At 34.7% G+C, this 25,727-nt stretch overlaps 1 protein-coding gene across 3 annotated transcripts in view; it reads right to left on the bottom strand.

Moving 5' to 3' along the window:
• The window catches only part of LOC136025954 (inositol polyphosphate 5-phosphatase E-like), a 32,394-nt gene extending 10,194 nt beyond the window's left edge, over nucleotides 1-22,200 (bottom strand). Inside the window, exons 1-6 of one of the 3 annotated variants that reach the window (XM_065702057.1) lie at nucleotides 22,125-22,200; nucleotides 13,932-14,470; nucleotides 10,155-10,263; nucleotides 7,936-8,158; nucleotides 3,271-3,489; nucleotides 562-744 (exon numbers count right to left, since the gene is read on the bottom strand). In XM_065702057.1, coding sequence (XP_065558129.1) covers nucleotides 562-744; nucleotides 3,271-3,489; nucleotides 7,936-8,158; nucleotides 10,155-10,263; nucleotides 13,932-14,446 — 1,249 coding nt within the window. In that variant the 5' untranslated portion in view covers nucleotides 14,447-14,470; nucleotides 22,125-22,200. Of the gene's footprint in view, nucleotides 1-561; nucleotides 745-3,270; nucleotides 3,490-7,935; nucleotides 8,159-10,154; nucleotides 10,264-13,931; nucleotides 14,471-17,440; nucleotides 17,915-21,944; nucleotides 22,101-22,124 lie in introns of those variants that run through there. The other 2 variants (XM_065702058.1, XM_065702059.1) reach the window with 2 other exon arrangements.
• Between the last annotated feature and the right edge of the window lie 3,527 nt (nucleotides 22,201-25,727).

The raw sequence follows: 25,727 nt of genomic DNA on the forward strand, positions 1-25,727 counted from the left end.
AAGGAAGCCTGCAACCCACTAATACATTCCTAAATCTTGACCATAACCACATCACCGAACTAAAGGGCTTATCTCAAGCTCATTCAAAATATTTACTGTGTATCTAACTAGTCTGTGGATGATGTTCATTCACTGCTGGAATTTGAACATACGCGTTTAACTCATATTTATGTTATGTGATTTATACATAATCAAACGAGAGATAAGCTAGGAAGAATAGAAAGCACAGTAAGTCAATACTTTTCGTAAAGAATGGTTTCCCCGAGGAAAGGAAAATCATTTGATGCTTTCAAAAAGTACATATGAATATTTAAATCTCCTTATGACGGATTTATCTTATTTTCTTCAAGTTTCCAAAGGAAGCTTCTGGAACAGCCCCCCCCCCCTTGTGTAAGGATGAACTACTGATGTTAAATATCAAATAATGAACAGTCACAATGTGGGCGCTATTGAGCTGAAGCATAATTCTGGCATAATTTCCCCCAGCTCTGGATATGTCCCCCTTTGTCTGTATTACTAGTTGTACCAATTTTAGTAACAAATTTAAAGAGGCTACATTACCATTTTTTAAAATTAGTTTGAGCTGATCGTTTAAAAGAAGTTGACTAGCCATATCCTCGCTAGGTTCTGAGACGGAAGATTTCCAGCCAGAAGTAACACTCCTGATAACATCCTCACGTTGTGAAGCAAGGCGAAAATTCAAATCTCCAGCCCAAAAAACACAGTCATAGTTAGAAGTAACATCTAAAAAAAAGATAAAGTAATTAGACAAGCTTGCTTAGTTAAAAACTCAAATGCAATTTGATATTAAGCTTATAAACAAAAAGAAGAGGCATTACACCTGTACAATAGTCTTGAAATAGACAGGAAAAAAACTAAAGATAAGCAAAGGTCTGGGCCTACATTCCCACTCTAAAAAAAATTTGGTGCCAGAAAGCATTTGTCCTTTAGTCATTGACTTTCTACGAAGTCGTTACCAGTGCATCAACTCTCTTCTTGGATGACCTCGATTCCGAGTGGGTTAATCTGATATACAGAGCACCACAAAGTAGTAGGCTAGCAGCCCTCTTGTTCTTAGCAGTAATCAATTACGATCTATTATAATTTGAAGAGAGATTCAAATATACTGACTATCTTCCCTCACATATTGCAGAGAAATTAGAGGCATGTCCTCAATTCAGTAATGAAACCAGGCAAACCCTTCTCCAAAAATGTAGCAGCAAGGGGCTCCAATTCAAGGAAAAGCACAAGGATGAGGTGAAGTTCCCTGAAGCAAAACCTCCTGTGCTCAAAGCCTTGATACCCGACTGTGTCTGTTTTCGAAGTCCTGAGCGTCACTTTCGTTCACAGCTGCTCACTAAGTGCGCATGTTGCCGGTCTGGTAAAAAGAGGATATTGTGCAGTGTACTCACTTATTAGTTCGATGTCTGGGTTTCCCCAATCGTAGTTGAAAATTGTCGACACTACGAATATACGTCGAATTATGGACCTCATAAGCCCAGAATACAGACTATCTGAACGAGGATCTGGAATCAGTTACAAAATGGGCGACAGAGAATATGCTGAGCCAGAAGTATGCCAGTTACGACAACATTCTTTTCCGCCCTAAATGTCTTAGCCATACGCGACAAGAGTTTTTCATAAACAGGAAAATTTGGAGCATCCATCCTTTCCTCCAAAAGATACAATACTTACTCCACCTGCAGCGGTTAGTACTAAAACGTGTTGCAAAACCAACTGTCACCCGAGTGCAGGACAAGCCACCATATGGGTTCTTATGTGCTTTTACTGTCAGTGTTCTTAAGTAATAATGACCAGTTTGTTTATTTATTTTATTTGTATTAAAAAACAAAAAAAAAACAACAATAGTATTCAGTCAGGCTTTGCACAAGAATATGATTTTGTTCATAAATTATTCTAATGCACTGTTCATTCTGCTCTTGGTGTTAACGTACATTATAAACACAGGAGTACTCGATAGTTACAAGGTGAAAACTGAAAATTGTTGACAAAACTACCTTGTTCATTTCACCATTCACTTTAATCTTTTGCAAAGTGTTATTTCGTGAGCATTGTTCGTGAGCTATTCTTTCATATTTCTACACCAATATTAAGACTTCGTTAGCAAGCCTATAGGGTAATAGCCGTGGGAAAGGGGCAATTTTCCTGAAGATTGATCCGAAGAACTCTTTCCCTAAGAATCTTTGCCCAAATGTCACCGTTCCGAGCCGTCAGATCTACAGGGTGATTAAGCGTTGCCCCCCCCCCCAAAAAAAAAAAATCAGGTATTAGGGCTGCACCGAAAAATTATAAAAATCAGAAAAGTTTCACTGTACACAAAAATCAGGGTTCTACAGTCCTTCGTGGGGTATATCATAAAGAACAAAGCCAGACTCACGGCTGCAGCTCTGATGCAACCTAGTAAAGAGCGAACCACGGCCCATAGTAACCAAATATAAAAAAAAATATTTTACTACGAACTGGTAACAAAAAACAATTAATATACTCATTGGAACTACACTCAATACATCACGTTACATTTACAATTGAGCCACATTTTCGCCTTTGACTCGAAAATGTCTCGAATCAGAAACCCTGTCCCTCAAATAATCCAAGGATTCAGAGAAGCTCTGTTTCCCTTTTTTTCTACGGTATTTTGAACAGTGTTATCTGTGTTGGTTAACACTAGATGTACAATGACCTTCTACTTATATATAAAGCTTTGCTTAGGGTTTGGTTAAGGTGATACACCCCCTAAACGGTGAAGCTTAAAAAAGAAAAAAAAAATATTCTTCGTGAAAAGCCCTTGATTTCACTTCGGCGGTATTCAAACTGCTGAAAATTGAAAAAAAAAAAATCAATCTTTGTAAAATGTAAAACGTAAAAAGTTCCAGAATGTTATCTAAACACAAGACTAAGTGAGTACAATAAATTAAAGAAACTTGAAAAACCTAAGGAATTGGATGGTCCGTAGCCAGAATTAGACCCATCAATTTTAGAAAGAGAGTAAATAAGTATATACTAACCCCCCCCCCCCCTCATAACGAAAAAACTACTGTTAGATGTTGGTTAAGTCTCCAGGACAATATACGAATGGACTAAAGAGTCCATGATATTAAATCCCGAATGCATTTACTTTTAGCATAGTCCGATCTTATCAAATGCAAAGCGCTGGCTTGCATCGAAATTTAAACTCGGTTCGCTCTGCCTTGAACTTAATAAAAACAATTGAACCGAAAAATATGATGTCCCCTCTTTCTAATGTATTACCTCGATGTCGATTTCTGAGAGGAAGTACTTTAGGCAGCTCCAGACCAGTGGAAATGCGACGAATGTCAATGACTCGTTCGGAAGCCCGCTCTGCATGTGCTGTCAGATGAGAACAAATGAAAAGAAATGATGTACCAAATATAGACAAACCAATTGCAACAGCTCCTTTAGTTCGAAACTTGGTTCCTGTTCGGGTGCTGAACGAACTGTCTTCGGGAACTAAAAAATGATAATGAATTAAACAAAAAAGGCAACGAACACCAAATGCATACATTTCGAGCAGAAAGAGACAATATTAAGGTCCAGCAGCTGTTAGATAAGTCGTATCCCACTTTGCATAGGGTAATGTGACGTTACAGAACGAGGCCCAAACTACATGAACGAGACCTTCAAGAATGGACCTACTACTTAAATAAGGACACGCGAAGGTATTTTTTAACTTTACAACCCTCATTTTCCCTGAATTTACACTTAAAATATCCTTTTTATATCTTAATAGTTCAGTCTTAATATAAGAAAAAGAAAGTTTTTCTTAATATGCAGCTCAACTTTTATGAACCACTTGCCAAGGCGTATATTTCAAGTGAGCAGAGAAAACCAATCTTAATCATATTTTTTTTTCTTTTTCGAGTTAAAAAACTGATCAAAATATATATTTACTCCACCTGAAGTTTCAAGTCTTCTATATAATCATGGTACCTGCAAGTAAGGAGAGACATTAAAACTTAAAACGAACGGAAATTATTCCGTATATGAAAGGGGTTGTCCCCTCCACATTGCCTCGCTCTTTACGCTAAATTGTTTTATTGTTTTAACAAGAGCTAAGAGCTCATATGGCACTTGTGAAGAGGTCAGAAGAGCCAAGAGCCAAGAGCTCATATGGTGTGAGCTCTAGCAAAATTCTAAGAATCAATAGATTGCTTTAAAAAGAAAATCAGAGGCTTAATACCGGTCGGGATTTAAAATAAGAGCTCTGAGTCACGAGGCCCTTCTAAATATCAAAATTCATTAAGATCCGATCATCCATTCGCAAGTTAAAAATACCTCAATTTTTCAAATTTTTCCTATCCCTTCAGCCCCCCAGATGTTCGAATCGGGGAAAACGACTTTATCAAGTCAATTTGTACAGCTCCCTGACACGCCTACCAATTTTCATCGTCCTAGCACGTGCAGAAGGACCAAACTCACCAAAGCACTGAACCCCACCATCTAACTCCCCCAAAGGCAGCGGATCCAGTCCGGTTACGTCAGTCACGTATCTTCGACATTTATAAGCATTTTCCAAAATTTCTGGTTTCCCCCTCCAGCTCCCCCCAATGTCAACAGATCAGGTCGGGATTTGAAATAACAGCTCTAAGACATGAGTTTCTTCTAAATATCAAATTTCAGTAAGATCCGGTCACCCATTCTTAAGTTAAAAATACCTCAATTTTTCTAACTTTTCCAAATTAACAACCCCCAGCTCCCCCAAAGAGAATAGATCCGTACCAATTATGTCAATCTCGTATCTATAACTTGTGCTTATTCTTCCCATCAAGTTTCATCCCGATATCTCCATTCTAAGCGTTTTCCAAGATTTCTGTTTCCCCCCTCCAACCCTCTATGTCCCCGAATCCGATTCGAATTGGAAATGGAGAATCTGAGACATAAGATTCTTCTATATATCAAGTTTCATTGAGATCCGATAACCCATTCGTAAAATACCTCGATTTCACGTTTTCCAAGAATTCCGGCTTCCCCCTCCAACTCCCTTCAATGTCACCGGATATGGTCGGGATTTAACATGAGAGTTTTAAAGCACAAGATCCTTTTAGATATCAAATTTCATCAAGATCTGATCACCCGTTCGTAAGTTACAAATACGTCATTTTTTCTAATTTTTCCGAATTACTCCCCCCCCCCCCAACTCCACCAAAGAGAGCGGATCCGGTCCGGTTATGTCAGTCACCTATCTTGGACTTGTACTTATTCTTTCCACCAAGTTTCATCCTGATCTCTCCGCTTTAAGCGTTTTCCAAGATTTTCGCCCCCCCCCCCCTAATGACACTGGACCCGGTCGGGATAAAAAAATAAGAGATCTAAGTTTCGAGGTCCTTCTAAATATGAAATTTCATTAAGATATGATCACTCTTTCGCAAGTTAAAAATACCTAATTTTTTCTAATTTTTTGAATTAACACCCCCCCCCAACTCCCCCAAAGAGAGCAGATCCGTTCCGGTTATGTCAATCCCGTATCTAGGACTTGTGCTTATTTTTCCCACCAAGTTTCATCCCAATCCCTCCACTCTAAGCATTTTCCAAGAGTTTAGGTCCCCCCCCCCAACATCCTCTTCACCGGATAAGGTTGAAATTTAATATAAGATCTCTGAGACATGATATCCTTCCAAACATCAAATTTCATTAAGATCCGATCACTCCTTCGTAAGTTAAAAATACCTCATTTTTCTAATTCAGAATTTTCTAATTCATAATTTTCTAATTCAGAATTAACCCTCCTCCCCCCACTCCCCCAAAGAGAGTGGATCCGTATCGGTTATGTCAATCACGTAACTAGGACTTGTGCTTATTTTTCCCACCAAGTTTCATCCCGATCCCTCCACTCTAAGCGTTTTCCAAGATTTTAGGTTCCCTCCCCCCTCAATTCCCCCCAATGTCACCGGATCCAGTCGGGAATTGAAACAAGAGCTCTGAGACATGATATCCTTCCAAACTTCAAATTTATTAAGATCCAATCACTCGTTCGTAAGTAAAAATACCTCATTTTTTCTATTTTTTCCGAATTAACCGGCCCCCCACTCTCCCCCCGGATGGTCAAATCAGGAAAATGATTATTTCTAATTTAATCTGGTCCGGTCCCTGATAAGCCTGCCAAGTTTCATCGTCCTAGCTTGCCTGGAAGTTCCTGCAGTAGCAAAACCAGGACAGACAGACAGACAGACCGACAGAATTTGCGATCGCTATATGTCACTTGGATAATACCAATTGCCATAAAAAGTAGAGTTGTGACAAAGAGTCAAACTTTACCGTAAAGAGCGAGGTATTTAGGAGGAGAGGAGCCCCTCATATGTGTAATAATTTCTGTTCGTTTTAAGTTTTAATCCTGCTCCTTACTTTCAGTTGAAAAACTTTTTCATATTTCTTTTTTCATTGTTTTTTTTTAATAATGCTAGAAAATCCTGCGCCCCCTTCATGGAATTTCTATTCCCCCGTGACAAATTCCTCCAAGTAAAGATCCTTCTACGTAGCTCCCTCCCATCACTCCCCCCTCCTTCAACCAAAACAAAATCCCCTGAAAACGTCTGTACACTTTCCAATAACCATTACTGTAAGTAAACACTGGTCAAAGTTTGTAACTTGCATTCCCTCTCACGGGGACTCTGGGGGAGTAATTCGTCCCCAAAGACATCTTATTATGTTTTTCGACTTGGCTATCTAAAAAATTTTATCCGTTGACTTTGGGAAAAAAATGAGCGTGGGAAGAGGCCTAGGTACCCTCCAATTTTTCGGTCACTTAAAAAGGGCACTAGAACTTTTCATTTCCATTAGAATGAGCCCTCTCGCGACATTCTAGGACCACTGGGTCGATACGATCACCCCTGGAAAAAAAATAAAAATAAAAACGCACCCGTGATCGGTCTTCTGACAAAAAATACGAAGTTCCACATTTTTGTAGATAGGTGCTTGCGATTTCTACAATGGGATTCTCTGATACACTCAATGCGATGGTGCGATTTTCGATAAGATTCTATGATTTTTAGGGGGTGTTTCCCCCTATTTTCCAAAATAACGCAAATTTTCTCAGGCTCGTATCTTTTGATGGATAAGACTAAATTTGATACAATATATATATATATATATATATTTATATATATATATATATATATATATATATATATATATATATATATATATATATATATATTTATATTTAAAATCAGCATAAAAATGCAATTCTTTTGATTTACCTATTAGTATCAAACCTCCATTTTTTAGACTTTCGTTAGCTATTGAGCCGGGTTGCTCCTTACTGCAGTTCATTACCATGAACTGTTTGATATAAAGAACAGTAGAAACATGAAAATATTTTCCCACGACCAAGTTTCACCAGTTGACCTATAACAACTAGGACACAACTCGTCGAGCCATTCAACGTCAATGTTACCTCATCAAACATAGTTCCAAATTTGTTATTTTTGTTTGTTTCTAAGGCAAAAACGAGTAAAGAAAGGATTAGTACTGATTAACAGGTAGAAAGTGTTAAGCCAAAATACTTGATATAAAATACATAGAACAAGTATTCCTCAAAGCCTCAAAAGTTTCATTGACCTATTGATCTTCAGACGAAGTTTTAAAAATACACAACACACACATCTTTATATTGATTAGTCTATGCTATAGCTTCAAAAATGCTTGGCTTCCCCACTACACTGGAAGACAAAGGTCTTCCAGTGTAGTGACACTGGAGTTCCTGCTACACTGCAAGCAGCAGAATGCATAGTGGAAAAATTGCAAGCTTTTCAAGACTCTTGACTCTGACAGCTTGTTTCGGAAAAGAAGGGCTAAGAAGCTAATAATATGTTCACGCCGAAGCAGTGTTATGGAACGAATACAGAATCAAAAGATGCTGAAACAACAAAACTGTAGACTAATAGCGGATATACTTACTAGAACACACCCATATTAAATCTCTTCTTAGAAAAAAGGACAAATGTAAAGTTCCCAGAGTAGATGAGGAGAGCATAACATGATTTGGACCTAGCGTTTCCTGCAATGAAACTTCCCAGTTAAATTTGGCACTATGAGATTCCTGAGTACAAATGACAATAACATCCGGCGGTGTAGATATGTAAGTTGGAAGAATCAAGTCTTCGAGATCAGATGGAGGCGTCTAAAAAAAGTTTTCTATTACAAAAGATGGCAAGAGTGCACACTAAATTTTCACTGGGAGGTGGAAAGGATTAGACCAGAAACATCATATTTATGTGATTATTGTCAAGTACCTCGCTTTTTTTATATTGTTTTTGGTCTTCCAAGAGGCAAACTGCCCTCTCTCTTGCTCTTCCCTCTAACGTTTTGACTTAAGCTTTATCTTCAGTTACACAATATTAACGGAGGAGCAGCAAAGATGACCTATAACGCTGAAAATATTTCATTATTCGAAAGATCTTCACGAGGGAACCACCACTCCTCTTCTTCGGTAAAAGTATTACACTATATTATATGCAACTACTACTAAGAACTTACAGCAGCACTAAGCCGCCTGATGCCAACACGGCAACGCGCGCTCCTTCTTCATTTACCCTATTCAAAGCTTTTGTCTTTAACCCTTCGAAGAGGTTCAGGTTTCCTTTTAATCCTTTCTTACGACCCTCTTCCCACTCCATTCGCTGCCAGAACTAGTGGCAGCGAAGCTACGATTTTCGCATAAGTATTTATGAAGCGGGTGTCTAGATAATTTTTGTTTTAAACTTAAGCTTCACTGGTGTTTTTTTTTTCCATTTCTTGTACTGAAAGAGATAATTTAATCCTGAAAATCAACACAATAAATATGTAACTACCTTTTTATGTCTGTTGTCCAATAAGCTTTGTTGCTAATAAGCAGATAGGAAGAATGACCTAGAAACATACTATTAAACGACTGAAAACAAAACATAATACCTCCAAAATCAGTTGCATCAAACTTAAGAACAAATTCTTGAAGATTTGATTTAATACTAGGTTGAAGATAAATTAAAAACAAGTTTAAATGCTCCGTTTTGCAGTTTTTGGTAGGGCTTACAGTTTGGGAAGTTAGACATCTATACTTCTAGATAGCTTTAAAGCAAATTACGAAAACGGGATTTAAGTAACAGTAAAAAAAAAAACATCTTTTATTCAATTTAAGAACGTATAAATATATTTTTGGAAAGAAACGAATGAAGATTTTAAATGATAGTTTCTGACAACAGATCTAATTGAAATCCCAAATAATTAACATAGAATATTTAATATGGATAATCAATATCATACAAAGCATACTTGCGCACAGAAAGACATTGGTGAGATTACATTTAAAAATCAACTTGGGAAACTTTATCAACTTGGACAGAAACAAGGGAGTTTCTTGGGAGATAGGGGGTGTACTACTTCAACACATGCAAATTTTGAGGTTAAATATTTAGCTTTTCGTATATTATAAGATACTTTTCTTTAATATTTCAAGAAAACGAATTATTCAATATTATTTTGGGATTTCCACCGTTGCCAGTGTACAGGTATGATGTCAATAAGCAAATATTATTAACAGTTTCTGGGACAGAAAAAATATAGATGACAGTAGCTACCTGCACTTTATGGAAATGTCATAAAAGTGTCTGAAGTACAAATTGAAAATCTATGGTCTATAATGGTTCTACCACCAACTCATACCTGTGTTGGCCCACACAGTAGGTTATGTGTTTCTTGAATATTGATAGCTCTCAGATTAGGCAGTTACTATGTAGTAAATCCTTTATAAGCCTTCTAATTTTGCATTTTGATTTTAGAGCACTATACTAATGCTTAATCTAACTTATGCACTAGTTCATAAGAAATTACCTTCAGAATTCTTTTTTTTATTCACCGCTCACTTTACATTTAACAGCAGTTTGACACAACCTTAATATTCAAACAGAAAGCTATGAATTTTTTCTCCACCAGATAACTTGCATAATGATTTGAAAAGGCAACAATTTATTTTCCGCGACATTTTTTGCCTCTTTTATTTTGAACCTAATGAACTTTCTAGTTTGACATTTGCATTGATTATAATAAAAAAAACAACAAAGAGTCTCTTGGCGGGTTTTATGATAAAAAACCGAACATAAGTTGTACTCCAAAATTGGGGATGGAAAGAAAAAGTGTACCTTGCCATTCATATTCCAAGTGCCAACTAAAATAGATATTCTTCTATTTGGTAAAAGTCGATCAACTTCTGCTGGGCCTAGTGTCGTATAATGACCATGTAAATAGTTCCTAAAAGATAAACCAAATTCCTAGGAAAAGAAATCAAAAGCACGTAGAATGGTCAATTCAGACTACCACCTTATTATTCAAGATATCAGTACTTATCTGTTAGCCAGTACACACTCGACAATTTGGATCTACAGGTACGGGGTTGAAATAACTGAGACGCTTGGGAGATAGATAGGATATATACAATTTGAACTGTATATTTGCATATTAGGGGTTGGGGGATAAGTATAGCAGGGTTGCATTTAAAATGTAACCTAACCAAAATACCAACTAAATATTTATTAAAATATAGCTACAATGTAGTTTTCCACTGGGCCAAAACTAATTGTTTCCGTATACAAACAGCAATAAACGGGTCATTGTCTGATTTTATAGATCCAAATTCTCGAGTGTGCACTGGCTAACAGATAATTACCGAGATGTGTTCCATGATTGATCATTTTACTATTCTTTGCACTAAAAACGCCACTATTATCTCTTTCTCTTCACTCCAGTCCGCCCCCTTTACAAAGGACAAAAACGTACACGTTATTCATTTTTTACTTTACTGATTATCAAGAATATCCTTTGCCACAATAGTAAATAGGCATAAAGAGATTGTCGAATAAAAAACTTTCTTGAAAGTCTGGACGCCAAGAAAACAGAAAAACCCACATTTAACAAAGATTCAATTTTTTTTTTCCAATTTTCAGCGGTCTGAATACCACCGAAATGAAATCATGGGCTTTTCACGAGGAACCATTTTTTCTTTTCTTTTTTTACAGGCTTCACCGTTTAGGGGGCGTATCACCTTAGCCAAACCCAAACAAAGGTTTATATATAAGTAGAAGTTCATTGTACATCTAGTATTAACCCAATTTAGAGTAAACCATTTTAAAATGATTTAAGACTCTGGCCAGAGAAGTTAGAAGAAGATCCTCTGAAAACTACACTGAAAACGACCGAAATATTTTACCACAAAATAAAAAAGTCGTATATAAACAGTGGTACTATTGTTACAGCATTTACTTATATAAACATGAAACTTAAAACCATAACTTAAACTTAAAATCCATCCTGGGATGGATACCAGAATATAAAATTACATGTTTATGGCACAATTTTTCCTGGGGAGGGGAGGCGAAACCACTTTAAAAAAAGGGGGGTTTCCACTCCCTAGCCCCCTCCTTCTGTAAAAGTACCCCCAATTTGATAAATAATGTCTTATTTCTTCAGAAACCTACACATTCCAGATTCCAAATGTTTTTCACCGACATTCAGTCATTAAGCCTCTTATTCTTTATGATTTCACACCTTTAAAAAGTATCTAAATCTTTGCTTTGCTAGTTTCCAGGGTTTTTTTTTTTTTTTGGCAAATTTTACAAATATTACAACAGATTTTATAACTGATTAGGTGAACTATCTCTTGCCATATTACACCTTCTTTTAGTATCCAAATCTTTGCTTTGCTAGTTTCCAGATCATAATAAATTTTTTTGGTAAATTTTACAAATATTATAACAGATTTTAGAATTGATTATGTGAACTAGCTCTTGCCATATTACACCTTCTTTCAGTATCCAAATCTTTGCTTTGCTAGTTTCCAGATCATAATAAATTCTCTTGGCAAATTTTACAAATATTATAACAGATTTTATAATTGATTATGTGAACTAGCTCTTGCCATATTACACCTTCTTTTGGTATCCAAATCTTTGCTTTGCTAGTTTCCAGATCATAATAATTTTTTTGGTAAATTTTACAAATATTATAACAGATTTTATAATTGATTATGTGAACTAGCTCTTGCCATGTTTAGGAATTTTAGAACGGCGTTTGAAAAAGGAGATTTTAATATGTTACTATGCATATTAAGAGAAGTTGGGCTGTCATGGTTTTTTACATCTCAAGTAGTTGGAAAGTGTTTTAACAAGAAACTATTAAAATTATGTGAAATGATGTTATTTCTAGTCAATGTCTTATTCAATTTGGCGTTGCGAAGGGTACTATTCTAGCTCCACTGTTTTATTTTATTTATGTGGATAAGATAAAATTCTGCTTTTCAGCTATTACCTTACTTTATTAACAGATGATATTGTTGTCACTTTTTCTAGTCAACATTTTTAATCATAAACAGAGAATATTAATAGTGTAATGGCTCAACTTTACAGACTTACCTGCTGGACACATTTTATTTCATTCAGAGGAGAGTCACTGAATCAGGTAAATTTTGTTCGATACCTTAGTTTTTGTATTAAATGAAATCTATCTTAGAAACGGCACAGTAATTCAGTTAATTCTAAAGTGGCTGGAGGAATTGAAGCTATTGGTTGTTTGAAATGTTTTCTTCCAATTTTTTGACAGAGGTATTTTTTTTAGAAATTTTGAGGTAGCCATTTTGTTTAAAATAGTCCAAAGATCATATAACAATGTCTCCAGATTTTTTTTTCAATCTATGAATACTAATTAATATAGTCTAGATTAATGTTTCCTTGAAAAAGTGTACAAGCTACCATACAAGTTACTATTTTACATAAAAAGTAAACGAAGTTCACGTTCTTGCATTTGGAGATAAAATTGTACGTTGAAATGTTACTCTTTGGGCGAACTTTGTAAAAAAAATTCATCAAGCTCCTTTTACTTCCATTTGTAAACAAAAATATCCCAAAGATTTCAATGGCCCGTTAATTGGAAAAAAAGAAAACAAAATATCAATTAATATTAAGCACATTCACAATTAAAATATGTTTAGATTCTACTCACCAATCCCCGCCCGAGTACAACTGGTCTCCGCACTACCTACTTTAAAAAGAAATACTAAAAAAAAATCAATAAACAAATAAACATCGAGGAACCAACACTCACATCATCCAAATTTAAATAATTAACTTGTTTCTCTATTCATAATCGTAAAAGTAGCTACATACATTTTATAACAATTCAAGCATCTTTCAGGATCTTTAAGTGTTCTAGATCAAAGCAGTAATCCAGGTTTGGTTTTGTCTTCCTCTTCCTCATAATACCTATTAGTTATAATATTGGTAATTAGTGCAGTAGGATTTAAGAGGGGCCAATTATATAAATAGACAAAGTTAAAATAAAAGCGTTTAGAAATGCATTTGTTTGTTGTTTTGACCGTTCGCTTGTGTTTGTTCGTTTATTTCTGTTTTCCTTATTTTTATTTCCAAGTATTTGATCATTGAGAGCTATTTGTTATATGTTCAGTTCTTTTTCTCCCTGGTCCTCGATCTGTATTTTCGGCTGGGTGAAAATTCATTCTCTTCGTATGTTAATTATATACAAGGCCGTATCCAGGAGAGGTTATGCGGTTCGACCCCTCCCCCCCCCCCCCCGAAATTTTTGTCCGACTCGTAAAACGTAACAAAATTATATATAAACAAATTTATGATGCAGTTTTTGAGGTTTTCTGTGTAACTATCAAGACAAATCTCCAATAGGGGCAGCCCCCCCCCCCTGAAAAAAATTCTGACAGCAATAATTGAAAACAAGCTGAAAATTTATATAGATTACCAAAAAACTTCTATTTTGGAAAATAATAAATTTGACTTTTAGGGGGTCTGCAGATGAGTCAAACCAACTTTAGGGGGGCAGAGCCTGCCCCCCTTCTCCCTGTACATATGCATGGATGGGAACAGAAAAACTTATCAAATTTAAGCTAGAATTCTTACTTGGACCTGAAGTTTCGTTTCTGTCTTTTTTCAGGAGAAGCAGAAACACCATTCTCTATCACGTTCCCATTTGGTTCATCGGTAGAATCACTAATGCTTCCAGACAGCTTGTCAACATCTTTCCCATTTGAAAGTAGAATATCACATTGAACAGCTTTGTGAACCAAGCTTCGATTGAAAACCTTCTCAAGGGGGATGTATTTTGCTAACTTGGAATTTTCACTAGAGCTTTGTAAATAAAAATCATCCTTTCCAATACAAGATAAAGGACGTTCAAGTTTTTGAGAATCATATGATATAGTAAAACTCAGAACACTTTTACTTTTTCGGACAAGTCGTCCTCGTACAGGACTGTCTTTAAATTCGAGAAGCTTACTGGAAGATAGTTCAGATTCTGTCTCTATTGAACTCCTGTTTGGCAGTACTGGACCTACACTTCTATGCCTAGCTAATAACATTCGTGAAGGAATTCTTGATGCTGAATTAGCTTTCCCTTCTCTGCTTTTTGTCAGCATGATTTATATCTTCATTTTTGGCAGCTAAAATAAAAAGAACAATTAGGGTCTGACATTGTTCTTTAAACAAGTACAGCATGGGTGAATGCAATTTTGAGAAATAAACCCAAATCCTAAATTAAGGCCTAGTAGAGTTTTTCCAAATATCTGCTTCCAACATGACATGACTTCATGAACTTCAAATTGCAACAGGTAGATGAAATTTTCAAAATGGATCTACAAAACAGGGTTGGGTAAGGCCAAGCTAATACATCTACTCCATTTCTACTTACAATGCTTCCAATATTCTACAAAAATAGGTCCAACTTCAAAGGAAAATCCCAGGAGCCGCTTTGCCCAAAAGTAGTCAAGAAAAAACAGACAATAAACAAAGATGTTTTATCAAGATATGCATAGACTTTCTTCAAAAAGAATTCTAAGTACAAGAACTGGGTAGTGTTTTGAGGAATGAATTAAAAAAAGGTTCCCAGGTCCTAACTTAGGCTGTATATAATACATTTTTAAAGGCTTAAATTCAATATACTCGGCCAAATATCTGATCATCACTCCAATAAATGCACATTCATGTTCCTCTTCGTCTTCTCCAGGTCATTGCCACAATGGGAAGAAAGATTTTCCTTTTGAAACCTCTTAGCTACTGACCAAATTGGGCATCAGTTTATGTTGAGTATTGCAAAGATTATGACAATGTGTAATATATTTTCTTCTAACTAAATTGGGTAGATCTTCTTGGATGATCTGATGGATGTTGGGTTCGAGATGAAATTTTTCAAGGTCATGTTTTAGTTTTGCAGATGTAAACAGCTAGCCGATCTGGATTCTGCAGACGATTTTGCCTTGATGGAAAGTACAAAGACCCAACAACAGGATCTCCTCAATACCATCCATAGAAACATTGCCCAGCTTGGTCTCAAGATCAACACAGAGAAGATACCTTGGCAACATAGTGGAAAATTCCGCGTTCAGCAAGCAGATAGTGCAGTTGGGGATAGGGCAAGCCAGTGGAGCTTTTAACTGACTAAAACCAGTATGGCGATCAAAAAAGTATTCTTCGAAAATTAAAAATGAGGCTATTCAATAGCAATGTCCTTTCTACACACCTCTAAAGCAGTGAGTGCTGGAATTTAAGTCAACAACAAGAGAGACAGATTCTTGCCTTCAAAGGATTCTGAATATCAACTGGAGAGATCGCATCACAAACCAGAAAGTCCAACGTGTCTCAGGCCAGCCTATGGTTATAGACATCATTTGGCAACGGAGGTGGCAATATCTTGGGCACGTGGTCCGTATGAAGGACGATAGGATCCCAAGACAGATCTTGGAATAGCAAGCTTAGGGAAACCACAGGAGAGGTTGACTAAAAAACACCTTGCATGGCAGATATAGACAGGACCTATCGAACATTCACACAATGATATAACCCCAATGGGAAGATATTTTGGCGGTGGCGCACATGCGGGACGGCTGGCGGCTCTTCTTTAATGCTCTGGGTGCCTCTGGTGGCTCAGGAGGAAGGTAAGGTTTCAGAATTTAATAGTGTTTTCTCCTGAGTAGTCAAACCACAATAACAGAGCTTTATGTTGAAAAGGAGCATAAATAAGGAATCTAATGGTACTACTTTCATTTTGGGTTAGTTTTGCATACAGACTAGGGCTATATATTGAACCATGTGAGGGCAAGATGTGATTAATTGTTGTGGATACTAATTTAACCACACTGAAGAACATAAAATTAGCAATCTAAAACTGCTACTTTTATTTCCTAGCCTTTCTCTTTTTGGGAAGCCCCAATCCTATACTTTTACTGCAATAATTACTCCACTTGCAAATGTATCCCACAACCCTGATTGCTCCCCATCCATAATTAATATATTCCTCAGTTATTTTACAGCTGTTGCTGCTTTGCTTTCTTTGTGAGCAGTTACCAATATCAATCAAATCTTCTTAGGTTTAGTTAATATCTTGCATTTGGTATTGACCACATAAATGAACATTCAAGTATTGTTTCACATGAATCTTTCTTCACATATTTTGGCCAAACAATTGCCAGCATGCTTCATTTGGTGCAATGTAGTCACCTTCTGCGTATGTGTCCACTTCATTATAAATCAAAATACATTGATTTTAACAACCTTTATTGAAGTGCAATTGTGTCCTTTGTAGATGTATCAAATAAATATTTTAATCAACCTAGCCTGCCAATATATTCAATAATGTTGTGACATAGGAATTTTTTCAGTAAATAAGTGTTACATGTGGCCACATGGGAATTAATAGTAGTAGTAGTAGTAGTAAAGCAATTTTGTTGAATAGAGCATGAGACCATTTACCTAAACCAACATGAAAAATAAACAACAAAACCATTATCTTGCATGACTTGGCAATTATCTTTGCTTTTCAATAAACTGCAAGGTCATCTGAAAATTATTCTTGATTACTTTAGCCCGATTTGGAGTCATAACGCTGAAAATCTTTCAACTTTTCATCTTCTTTGAATTGTATTGGAAAACCAAAGCAGCATTGCAATTTTCCATTTTTATTACTTATACATCTGGCATCTAGACTTAACTTCACTCCACATTGATTATGGCATCATATTCCTTTAGAAAAAAGAATTATGTTCCTTGATTTCATTGTAGCTTGGATTTACAATGCTATTTCCAAATACTTCCTCAACTGAATGACTACAGTACTAAAAATCCTCTCTAATATCTTAGACCACACAGCTTTTCATTTACAAGAGGGAGTTTAAGAAAGAAAATATCAAGTTTAATTCAAATAAAGCAGTGACAGGCGTCCTAAAACATACTCAAAACAAAAGCAACATCAAAATATCAATAAATAAAAAAATCCCAAATATTTTGATTCCACATCCTGGAGCCTTTATCAATGGAAAAAAAAAACTTAGTTGGTCATCTACAGAAAAAGACAAAGAACAACAAAAGTAAAAGAGAGAAAAAAAAAACAAAAGACAAAACAATTAAATACAACTCACATCTTAATAAAAACTCCTAAGTACAGCACAACTGTAGTCACAGATGGAATTGCAAATGATATCTATCAAAAATAAAATACCATTTTATTTGAAAAAAAACAAATCTCAGGTCACCACCCCAGAATAAATTTATAGGTTAAAATCCTTGAACTATTTAGATATGGCAAACAGGTCAACATAACTCATGAATTATAAAATGAGTGAATTTTTTCATTTGCAAGTTTAGTTGCTGTTCATTGACTCCTGCCAGACTTGACCTTACCCTACAATTGCTTACATGGTTGTCAGCTGTTAAAGGACTATCTAATCTTGGGAAATGCTGTCTATCTTGGACACAGGATCAAAACATCAGTTAGAATATATTAAAATCACAGACAGATTAGTAAAATTCTAGTTAATAGACTTCTTGCTATCTCAGAAAGGGTTTAGGTTAGGAAAATGAAACTTACAGGGATGAATCTACAGAATAAAGTGTGTCCCAGGAAGGTATTTTAAAGTACCCTCCTCCACTCCTTCTCCCTCTAGAGGGCCCTGAAATTTGCCTAGGTGACAGGTCTATACCTATTGAACTTTTGACAAAACAACATTTCACCTTAAATTTCACTTACTAGTTGCTTTTTCTCTGCCTTTAGTTCTGAAAATGCAATTCCTGTTATTTGAGTAGAATTTTGAGCCATATCAATATTTTTTTTTTCAAAATTTAGGAAATGTATTTGCATATCTTTAAAACCTCATAAAATGGTATTGAGCAAAGTTATGAAGCTGAAAATAATTTTTCTGTACTTCAATTAAGCAGAAGATCTATTTTGCAAGGTTTCAATTTTATCAGACACATATTTTTAAGGTCATCAAAGGTCAGGGCCCTATAGAGAGAGAAGGAGTGGAGGTGGTTGCTTCAAATACCTTCCCCCTCTCCTTCTCTCTCTAGACGGCCCTGAAATTTGCCTAGATGACAGGTCTATACCTATTGAACTTTTGACAAAACAACATTTTACATTAAATTTCACTTACTAGTTGCTTTTTCTCTGCCTTTAGTTCTGAAAATGCAATTCCTGTTATTTGAGTATAATTTTGAGCCATATCAATGTTTTTCTTTCAAAATTTAGGAAATGTATTTGCCTATCTTTAAAGCCTTATAAATTGGGATTGAGCAAAGTTATGAAGCTGAAAATAATTTTTCTGTACTTCAATTAAGCAGAAGATCTATTTTGCAAGGTTTCAATTTTATCAGACACATATTTTTAAGGTCATCAAAGGTCAGGGCCCTATAGAGAGAGAAGGAGTGGAGGTGGTTGCTTCAAATACCTTCCCCCTCTCCTTCTCTCTCTAGACAGCCCTGAAATTTGCCTAGATGACAGGTCTATACCTATTGAACTTTTGACAAAACAACATTTTACCTTAAATTTCACTTACTAGTTGCTTTTTCTCTGCCTTTAGTTCTGAAAATGCAATTCCTGTTATTTGAGTAGAATTTTGAGCCATATCAATGTTTTTTTTCAAAATTTAGGAAATGTATTTGCATGTCTTTAAAACCTCATAAAATGGTATTGAGCAAAGTTATGAAGCTGAAAATAATTTTTCTGTACTTCAATTAAGCAGAAGATCTATTTTGCAAGGTTTCAATTTTATCAGACACATATTTTTAAAGGTCATCAAAGGTCAGGGCCCTCTAGAGAGAGGAGTGGAGGTGGTTGCTTCAAATACCTTCCCCCTCTCCTTCTCTCTCTAGAGGGCCCTGAAATTTGCCTAGATGACAGGTCTATACCTATTGAACTTTTGACAAAACAAAATTTTACCTTAAATTTCACTTACTAGTTGCCTTTTCTCTGCCTTTAGTTCTGAAAATGCAATTCCTGTTATTTGAGTATAATTTTGAGCCATATCAATGTTTTTTTTTCAAAATTTAGGAAATGTATTTGCATATCTTTAAAACCTCATAAAATGGTATTGAGCAAAGTTATGAAGCTGAAAATAATTTTTCTGTACTTCAATTAAGCAGAAGATCTATTTTGCAAGGTTTCAATTTTATCAGACACATATTTTTAAGGTCATCAAAGGTCAGGGCCCTATAGAGAGAGAAGGAGTGGAGGTGGTTGCTTCAAATACCTTCCCCCTCTCCTTCTGTCTCTAGACAGCCCTGAAATTTGCCTAGATGACAGGTCTATACCTATTGAACTTTTGACAAAACAACATTTTACCTTAAATTTCACTTACTAGTTGCTTTTTCTCTGCCTTTAGTTCTGAAAATGCAATTCCTGTTATTTGAGTAGAATTTTGAGCCATATCAATATTTTTTTTTTCAAAATTTAGGAAATGTATTTGCATATCTTTAAAACCTCATAAAATGGTATTGAGCAAAGTTATGAAGCTGAAAATATTTTTTCTGTACTTCAATTAAGCAGAAGATCTATTTTGCAAGGTTTCAATTTTATCAGACACATATTTTTAAGGTCATCAAAGGTCAGGGCCCTATAGAGAGAGAAGGAGTGGAGGTGGTTGCTTCAAATACCTTCCCCCTCTCCTTCTCTCTCTAGACAGCCCTGAAATTTGCCTAGATGACAGGTCTATACCTATTGAACTTTTGACAAAACAACATTTTACCTTAAATTTCACTTACTAGTTGCTTTTTCTCTGCCTTTAGTTCTGAAAATGCAATTCCTGTTATTTGAGTAGAATTTTGAGCCATATCAATGTTTTTTTTCAAAATTTAGGAAATGTATTTGCATGTCTTTAAAACCTCATAAAATGGTATTGAGCAAAGTTATGAAGCTGAAAATAATTTTTCTGTACTTCAATTAAGCAGAAGATCTATTTTGCAAGGTTTCAATTTTATCAGACACATATTTCTAAAGGTCATCAAAGGTCAGGGCCCTCTAGAGAGAGAAGGAGTGGAGGTGGTTGCTTCAAATACCTTCCCCCTCTCCTTCTGTCTCTAGACAGCCCTGAAATTTGCCTAGATGACAGGTCTATACCTATTGAACTTTTGACAAAACAACATTTTACATTAAATTTCACTTACTAGTTGCTTTTTCTCTGCCTTTAGTTCTGAAAATGCAATTCCTGTTATTTGAGTAGAATTTTGAGCCATATCAATGTTTTTTTTCAAAATTTAGGAAATGTATTTGCATGTCTTTAAAACCTCATAAAATGGTATTGAGCAAAGTTATGAAGCTGAAAATAATTTTTCTGTACTTCAATTAAGCAGAAGATCTATTTTGCAAGGTTTCAATTTTATCAGACACATATTTTTAAAGGTCATCAAAGGTCAGGGCCCTCTAGAGAGAGGAGTGGAGGTGGTTGCTTCAAATACCTTCCCCCTCTCCTTCTCTCTCTAGAGGGCCCTGAAATTTGCCTAGATGACAGGTCTATACCTATTGAACTTTTGACAAAACAATGTTTTACCTTAAATTTCACTTACTAGTTGCCTTTTCTCTGCCTTTAGTTTTGAAAATGCAATTCCTGTTATTTGAGTAGAATTTTGAGCCATATCAATGTTTTTTTTCAAAATTTAGGAAATGTATTTGCATATCTTTAAAACCTCATAAAATGGTATCGAGCAAAGTTATGAAGCTGAAAAGAATTTTTTTGTATTTCAATTAAGCTGAAGATCTATTTTGCAAGGTTTCAATTTTATCAGAACCATATTTTTAAAGGTCATCAAAGGTCAGGGCCCTCTAGAGAGAGAAGGAGTGGAGGTGGTTGCTTCAAATACCTTCCCAGGACATACTTTAGTCTATAGATTCATCCGTGAAAGTTTCATTTTCCTAACCTAAACCCTTTCTGAGATAGCAAGAAGTCAATTAACTAGAATTTTACCAACATTTATTGTAGAATAGAAAAATTGGGTAAAATTCTAGTTAAGTGACTTCTTGCTATCTTGGAAAGGGGTTAGGTTATGAAAATGAAACTTTTGGAGATGGGTCTACAGGCTAAAGTATACCCCAGGAAGGTATTTTAAAGTACCCACCTCTACTCCTTCTCCCTCTAGAGGGTCCTGAAATTTGTCTACATGACAGGTCTGTACCTATTGAAATTTTGACAAAACCTGTTATTTGAGTAGAATTTTGAGCCATATTCATTTTTTTCAGAATTTAGGAAATGTATTTGCATATCTTTAAAACCTTATAAATTGGGATTGAGCAAAGGTTTAAAGCTGAAAACAATTTTGTTGTACCTCATTTAACCAGAAGATCTATTTTGAAAGGTTTCACTTTTATAACACATGTATTTTTAAAGGTCAGGGCCCTCTAGAGGGAGAAGGAGTGGAGGTAGGTACTTCAAAACACCTTTCCTGGGACATACTTTAGCCTGTAGACCCATCCCAGAAAGTTTTATTTTCCTAACCTAACCTGTTTCTGAGATAGCAAGAAGTTGATCAACTAGAATTTTTAGGTCAATGTTGGTATTACTGGAACAATTGTTTGGGGTCATGAAACTATTGTTAATAGATGCATTTTGACTTTTAGAACATCTTTTCTCTCTTACAAAACTACTGCAAACTCACCATTATGGAATTATTCCATCCCAAATATTCTTGTATTTATACATAGCCTATAGAATTGCAATCATTTGTTTTTTTGTTGATTGGATATTTGAAATTGTGAATCTGTAATAGTTTAGAAACAAATTTTTAATCAGGATTTCTATTCAAGATAAGGCACTGGCCAAGTATTGGGGGCCTTACCCTGCTAAATGATCATTTTAGATTTTAAAAGGATAAAATTCCTGCTTTAACCCTAGAAACCATCAGTGTTGCCGCCAATTTCAGTTCCTAAAGTGCGAAAATTGCCCAGATTTGCGTCAAGCGAATGATCCGTTTAAGCGTACTTGGGTTAGTTTTAGGTCAAAGTTTTGGTCTGGTTAAATCAACTTTGTGCCAGTCTTTCAAAAACCAATACAGGAAAAAGTTGCTCCGTACTTTTGTTAATTCCTCTGCCTTTTTTGAGAATCTTCATTATTTCGTCCAAGACAAAAGAAAAAATTGTAGCGCGAAAGTATCAGTATTTGGTCATAATTGTGGTACGTGCCACAGCCCAATATTGTGGATCAAGCCTAAGCTGAAATATCTAACAAACAGAAATAAATTTTAGTCCTAAGTTCCTCGGATAAAACCTCTGCTCTGGTCTATCGTCTGAATACTGTGATTAGAGGTATCATACAAAAGAAGAATCTCGGCAACATATATAAGAGTCAGAGATCACGCAATTAATGGTTTTATTATTCTATTTTTCTCTTACTTGTTCTTGTTCATAACCTTGATCTCTCTGTTTAATTTCATACTCATTGGCTATTTTTGTACACACTTCTGTTATGGTGGTAGATGCCTGCTATCATCTTCACCAAAGTTTTCGTAATATTTATTTTGTGTTGAATCATAAGAACAGCATACTTGGAATCCATGAGCAAATGGCTTTTGCTCTGCTGCTTTGATTGTCTATTTACCTTCCATTTGACTAAATTCTTCATTATATGATTCAAAATCTGCTATAATACAGTAAGGTACTCTATTTGTTTAGCTATATTTTTAAATTCAATTTTAGATCCTGTTTTTTAACACAATAATGTCAGGATCTTCGCAGTTATCCTTTTTAGAATGTTTTTCAAACTTCCGCTCTTCTGTGAAATGTCTTCCACAGTTTGAGCAAAGATAAATTTTCGATGTATGTTGAGTAATTTGACTTGTAAACGATATACTTAAATATTTAATTAAAACATAATGATTATGAAAATAGAATAAATTCATGATATGCGTAGCAGTTTGTCCATTGATCTTCAATTTCGGAATATAAGCTCTAACTACTTTATTTTCACTTATTTAAAAAAAAAAGATTTGTTTTCAAATTTATGAATATCTTGAATATCCATTGGAAAATTAGTAATCCCTTTAAAGTTGAATTCATTTTCATGTTTTTGATAGTTAGATAGTCTGTCTACACGATTTTTATCTGGATGAAGATAAACGAGTATTGACCAAAGAAAGCATTTATTATCATTACTTTTCATGTTAATGCAACCTTTTTCATTTTTTTACAAATTCAGGCGATTCTTTATAAGTACCTTCCACATAATTTGTTAATATTTTCATTCCATAATCAATTCCATCGACCCTTTCAAATTATGGGCCAAATGGCTTTGTTCGATGGCACTAATTTTATCAAAAATCCAGGAGTAGTTATGATAACAAATAGGTTCGAGTTCTTCAGTATCCTTCTGAGAATAAAATATTATACATGTTGTAAATTGAACTCTGTAACTATCTCTATCATTCATTCTATTTTTTAAATCTCTTACAACAGAGTGAAAAAGTAGTAAAAAAGCAGCTCCATTTGCATTTATTGAAGTGTTACTTGTAAGGGAGTTTATTCCAATCCATTGAACACTTGGAATACTATCGTGTTCTTCTTCTTTAAGCATATACACTGAGATATCTGGAACTTCTCTTGTTTTTTTTTACTTGATAAATAAATTCAAAATGTGAATACTCCTAGCTTTTTCAACACTCTCTCTACCAGTTACATCTCGAATGAATTGTCGATTCTTTTCAACATCCCTTTTATTAATTTATATCTGATCATTAAACTAACTTTTTACTTTATTCTTTACTTCATTATAATTTCCAGCTCTTGAAATCTGTTTTGTTAAAAAAAAAATTAAGTACAGTAATATTTTTATTTCTTATTATTGATTTCTTAAATTTGAAATGGTTTTATTCTTTTCTGTTTTATCATTTCCTAACCCTGTTTTTAAATCAGGATTAATAATAAATGTATAGGGTTTTTTATCATCTCAACGCTTTGCATTAGGCTCGATCTCAATTAGATTGTCTGTAAGTAATATTTTATTATTATGAAGATTATATATTTTATTTGATAGTTCATCTTTTCTACCCACAGCATTTCAATCAAATAGTTTCGCTGCTTCACGTAATTCATTAATTGTGTAATGTGGTAATCAATTTTTTGTCTTGATCAAATGTGGATTTTCGTTGTAAACAACAATTAATCACTTTTGGAATATCATCCATTTATTAGGAACTGATTTTATTAAACAAAATTCCAAATATTAAAAAAGGGTCAAGGGTGAACCTTTCCTGAGAACGTATAAATATGCAAGTGTTTATTAATATGTTTGATAATTTAAATTTGTTGAATGATTTAACTCTATAATAAATTTAAATTTATTGTATGTGACGTAAAAAGGTTACTTCAACCACTTTTTTAACTCGAGCAGTTTCAAAAAGAAATGAAGTTCCAATGATTGAGGGTATTTTTACATTTTGTGGTTGCAAGAAAAATTCTTTTTAGAAAAAAGCAATGAGCAAAAATTATGGATAAAAGGAAGTGGTTTTTCTATTAGCAAAAGTAGCGTAGAAAACAAACTTTTAGAAATCTATTATTGAAATTTTTCAGGAATTGATGATTAACATAGAAAATTAATAAAAACATGGTTTACTGTGTCAAAAACTAAAATTAAAGAATTGTTGCAAAAAAGTTGTTCTTTACTCCATCCACCTTATCATACATTTGAAAGAAGACGCATTTACATTCATATTATCGATGACCAATGGCAAGCAGATTTGGCTGATATAAAGCAGCATAAAAGTGAAAATGATAATTTCAATTATATTATTACAGTCATTGATTGTTTTAGCAAATATACTTGGTGTATTCCTTTAAAAGATAAAACGGGTAAGGAAATTAATAATGCTTTTACAGATTTATTTAAATATAGAAAACCTAGAAATTTACAAACTGATAAAGATAAAGAATTAGCTATGAAAAAGTAAATTGAAAACTCAAATAGTTGAACGGTTTAATAGAACAATCGAAGAAAGATTGTGGAAGTATTCTACTCATAACAAGAAATAAATTCGGACATATGTATTATCCTCTTTCGTGACAATTATAGCAATTCTTATCATCGATCCATCATCATGAAACCAGTAGAAGCGAGTAAAAAAGGAAATGAAAACAGGGTCTACACTAATTTATTTCCTGATGTCAAAGTTCAAAAACCACCCGTAAACAAATTCAATGTTGGTGATTTGGTTAAAATTAATAAAAGTGACGGTGTTTCTGATAAGGTTTACCTACCAAACTACACAACTGAAGTGTTTCAAATAGTTGCAGTGAAACATAAAACCCTTATAACGTATGAACTGTCGGATAAAACTGGTGAACTCATTATTGGTGGTTTTTACGAAAATGAACTCTCGCAAGCTATTCAATGAAAACTTGTATTCTATAAATGGATCCTATAAAGTTGAATAAATTATTAGCGAGTATAG

This window comes from Artemia franciscana, chromosome 4 (assembly GCF_032884065.1).
Source record: "Artemia franciscana chromosome 4, ASM3288406v1, whole genome shotgun sequence".
NCBI lineage: Eukaryota > Metazoa > Arthropoda > Branchiopoda > Anostraca > Artemiidae > Artemia > Artemia franciscana.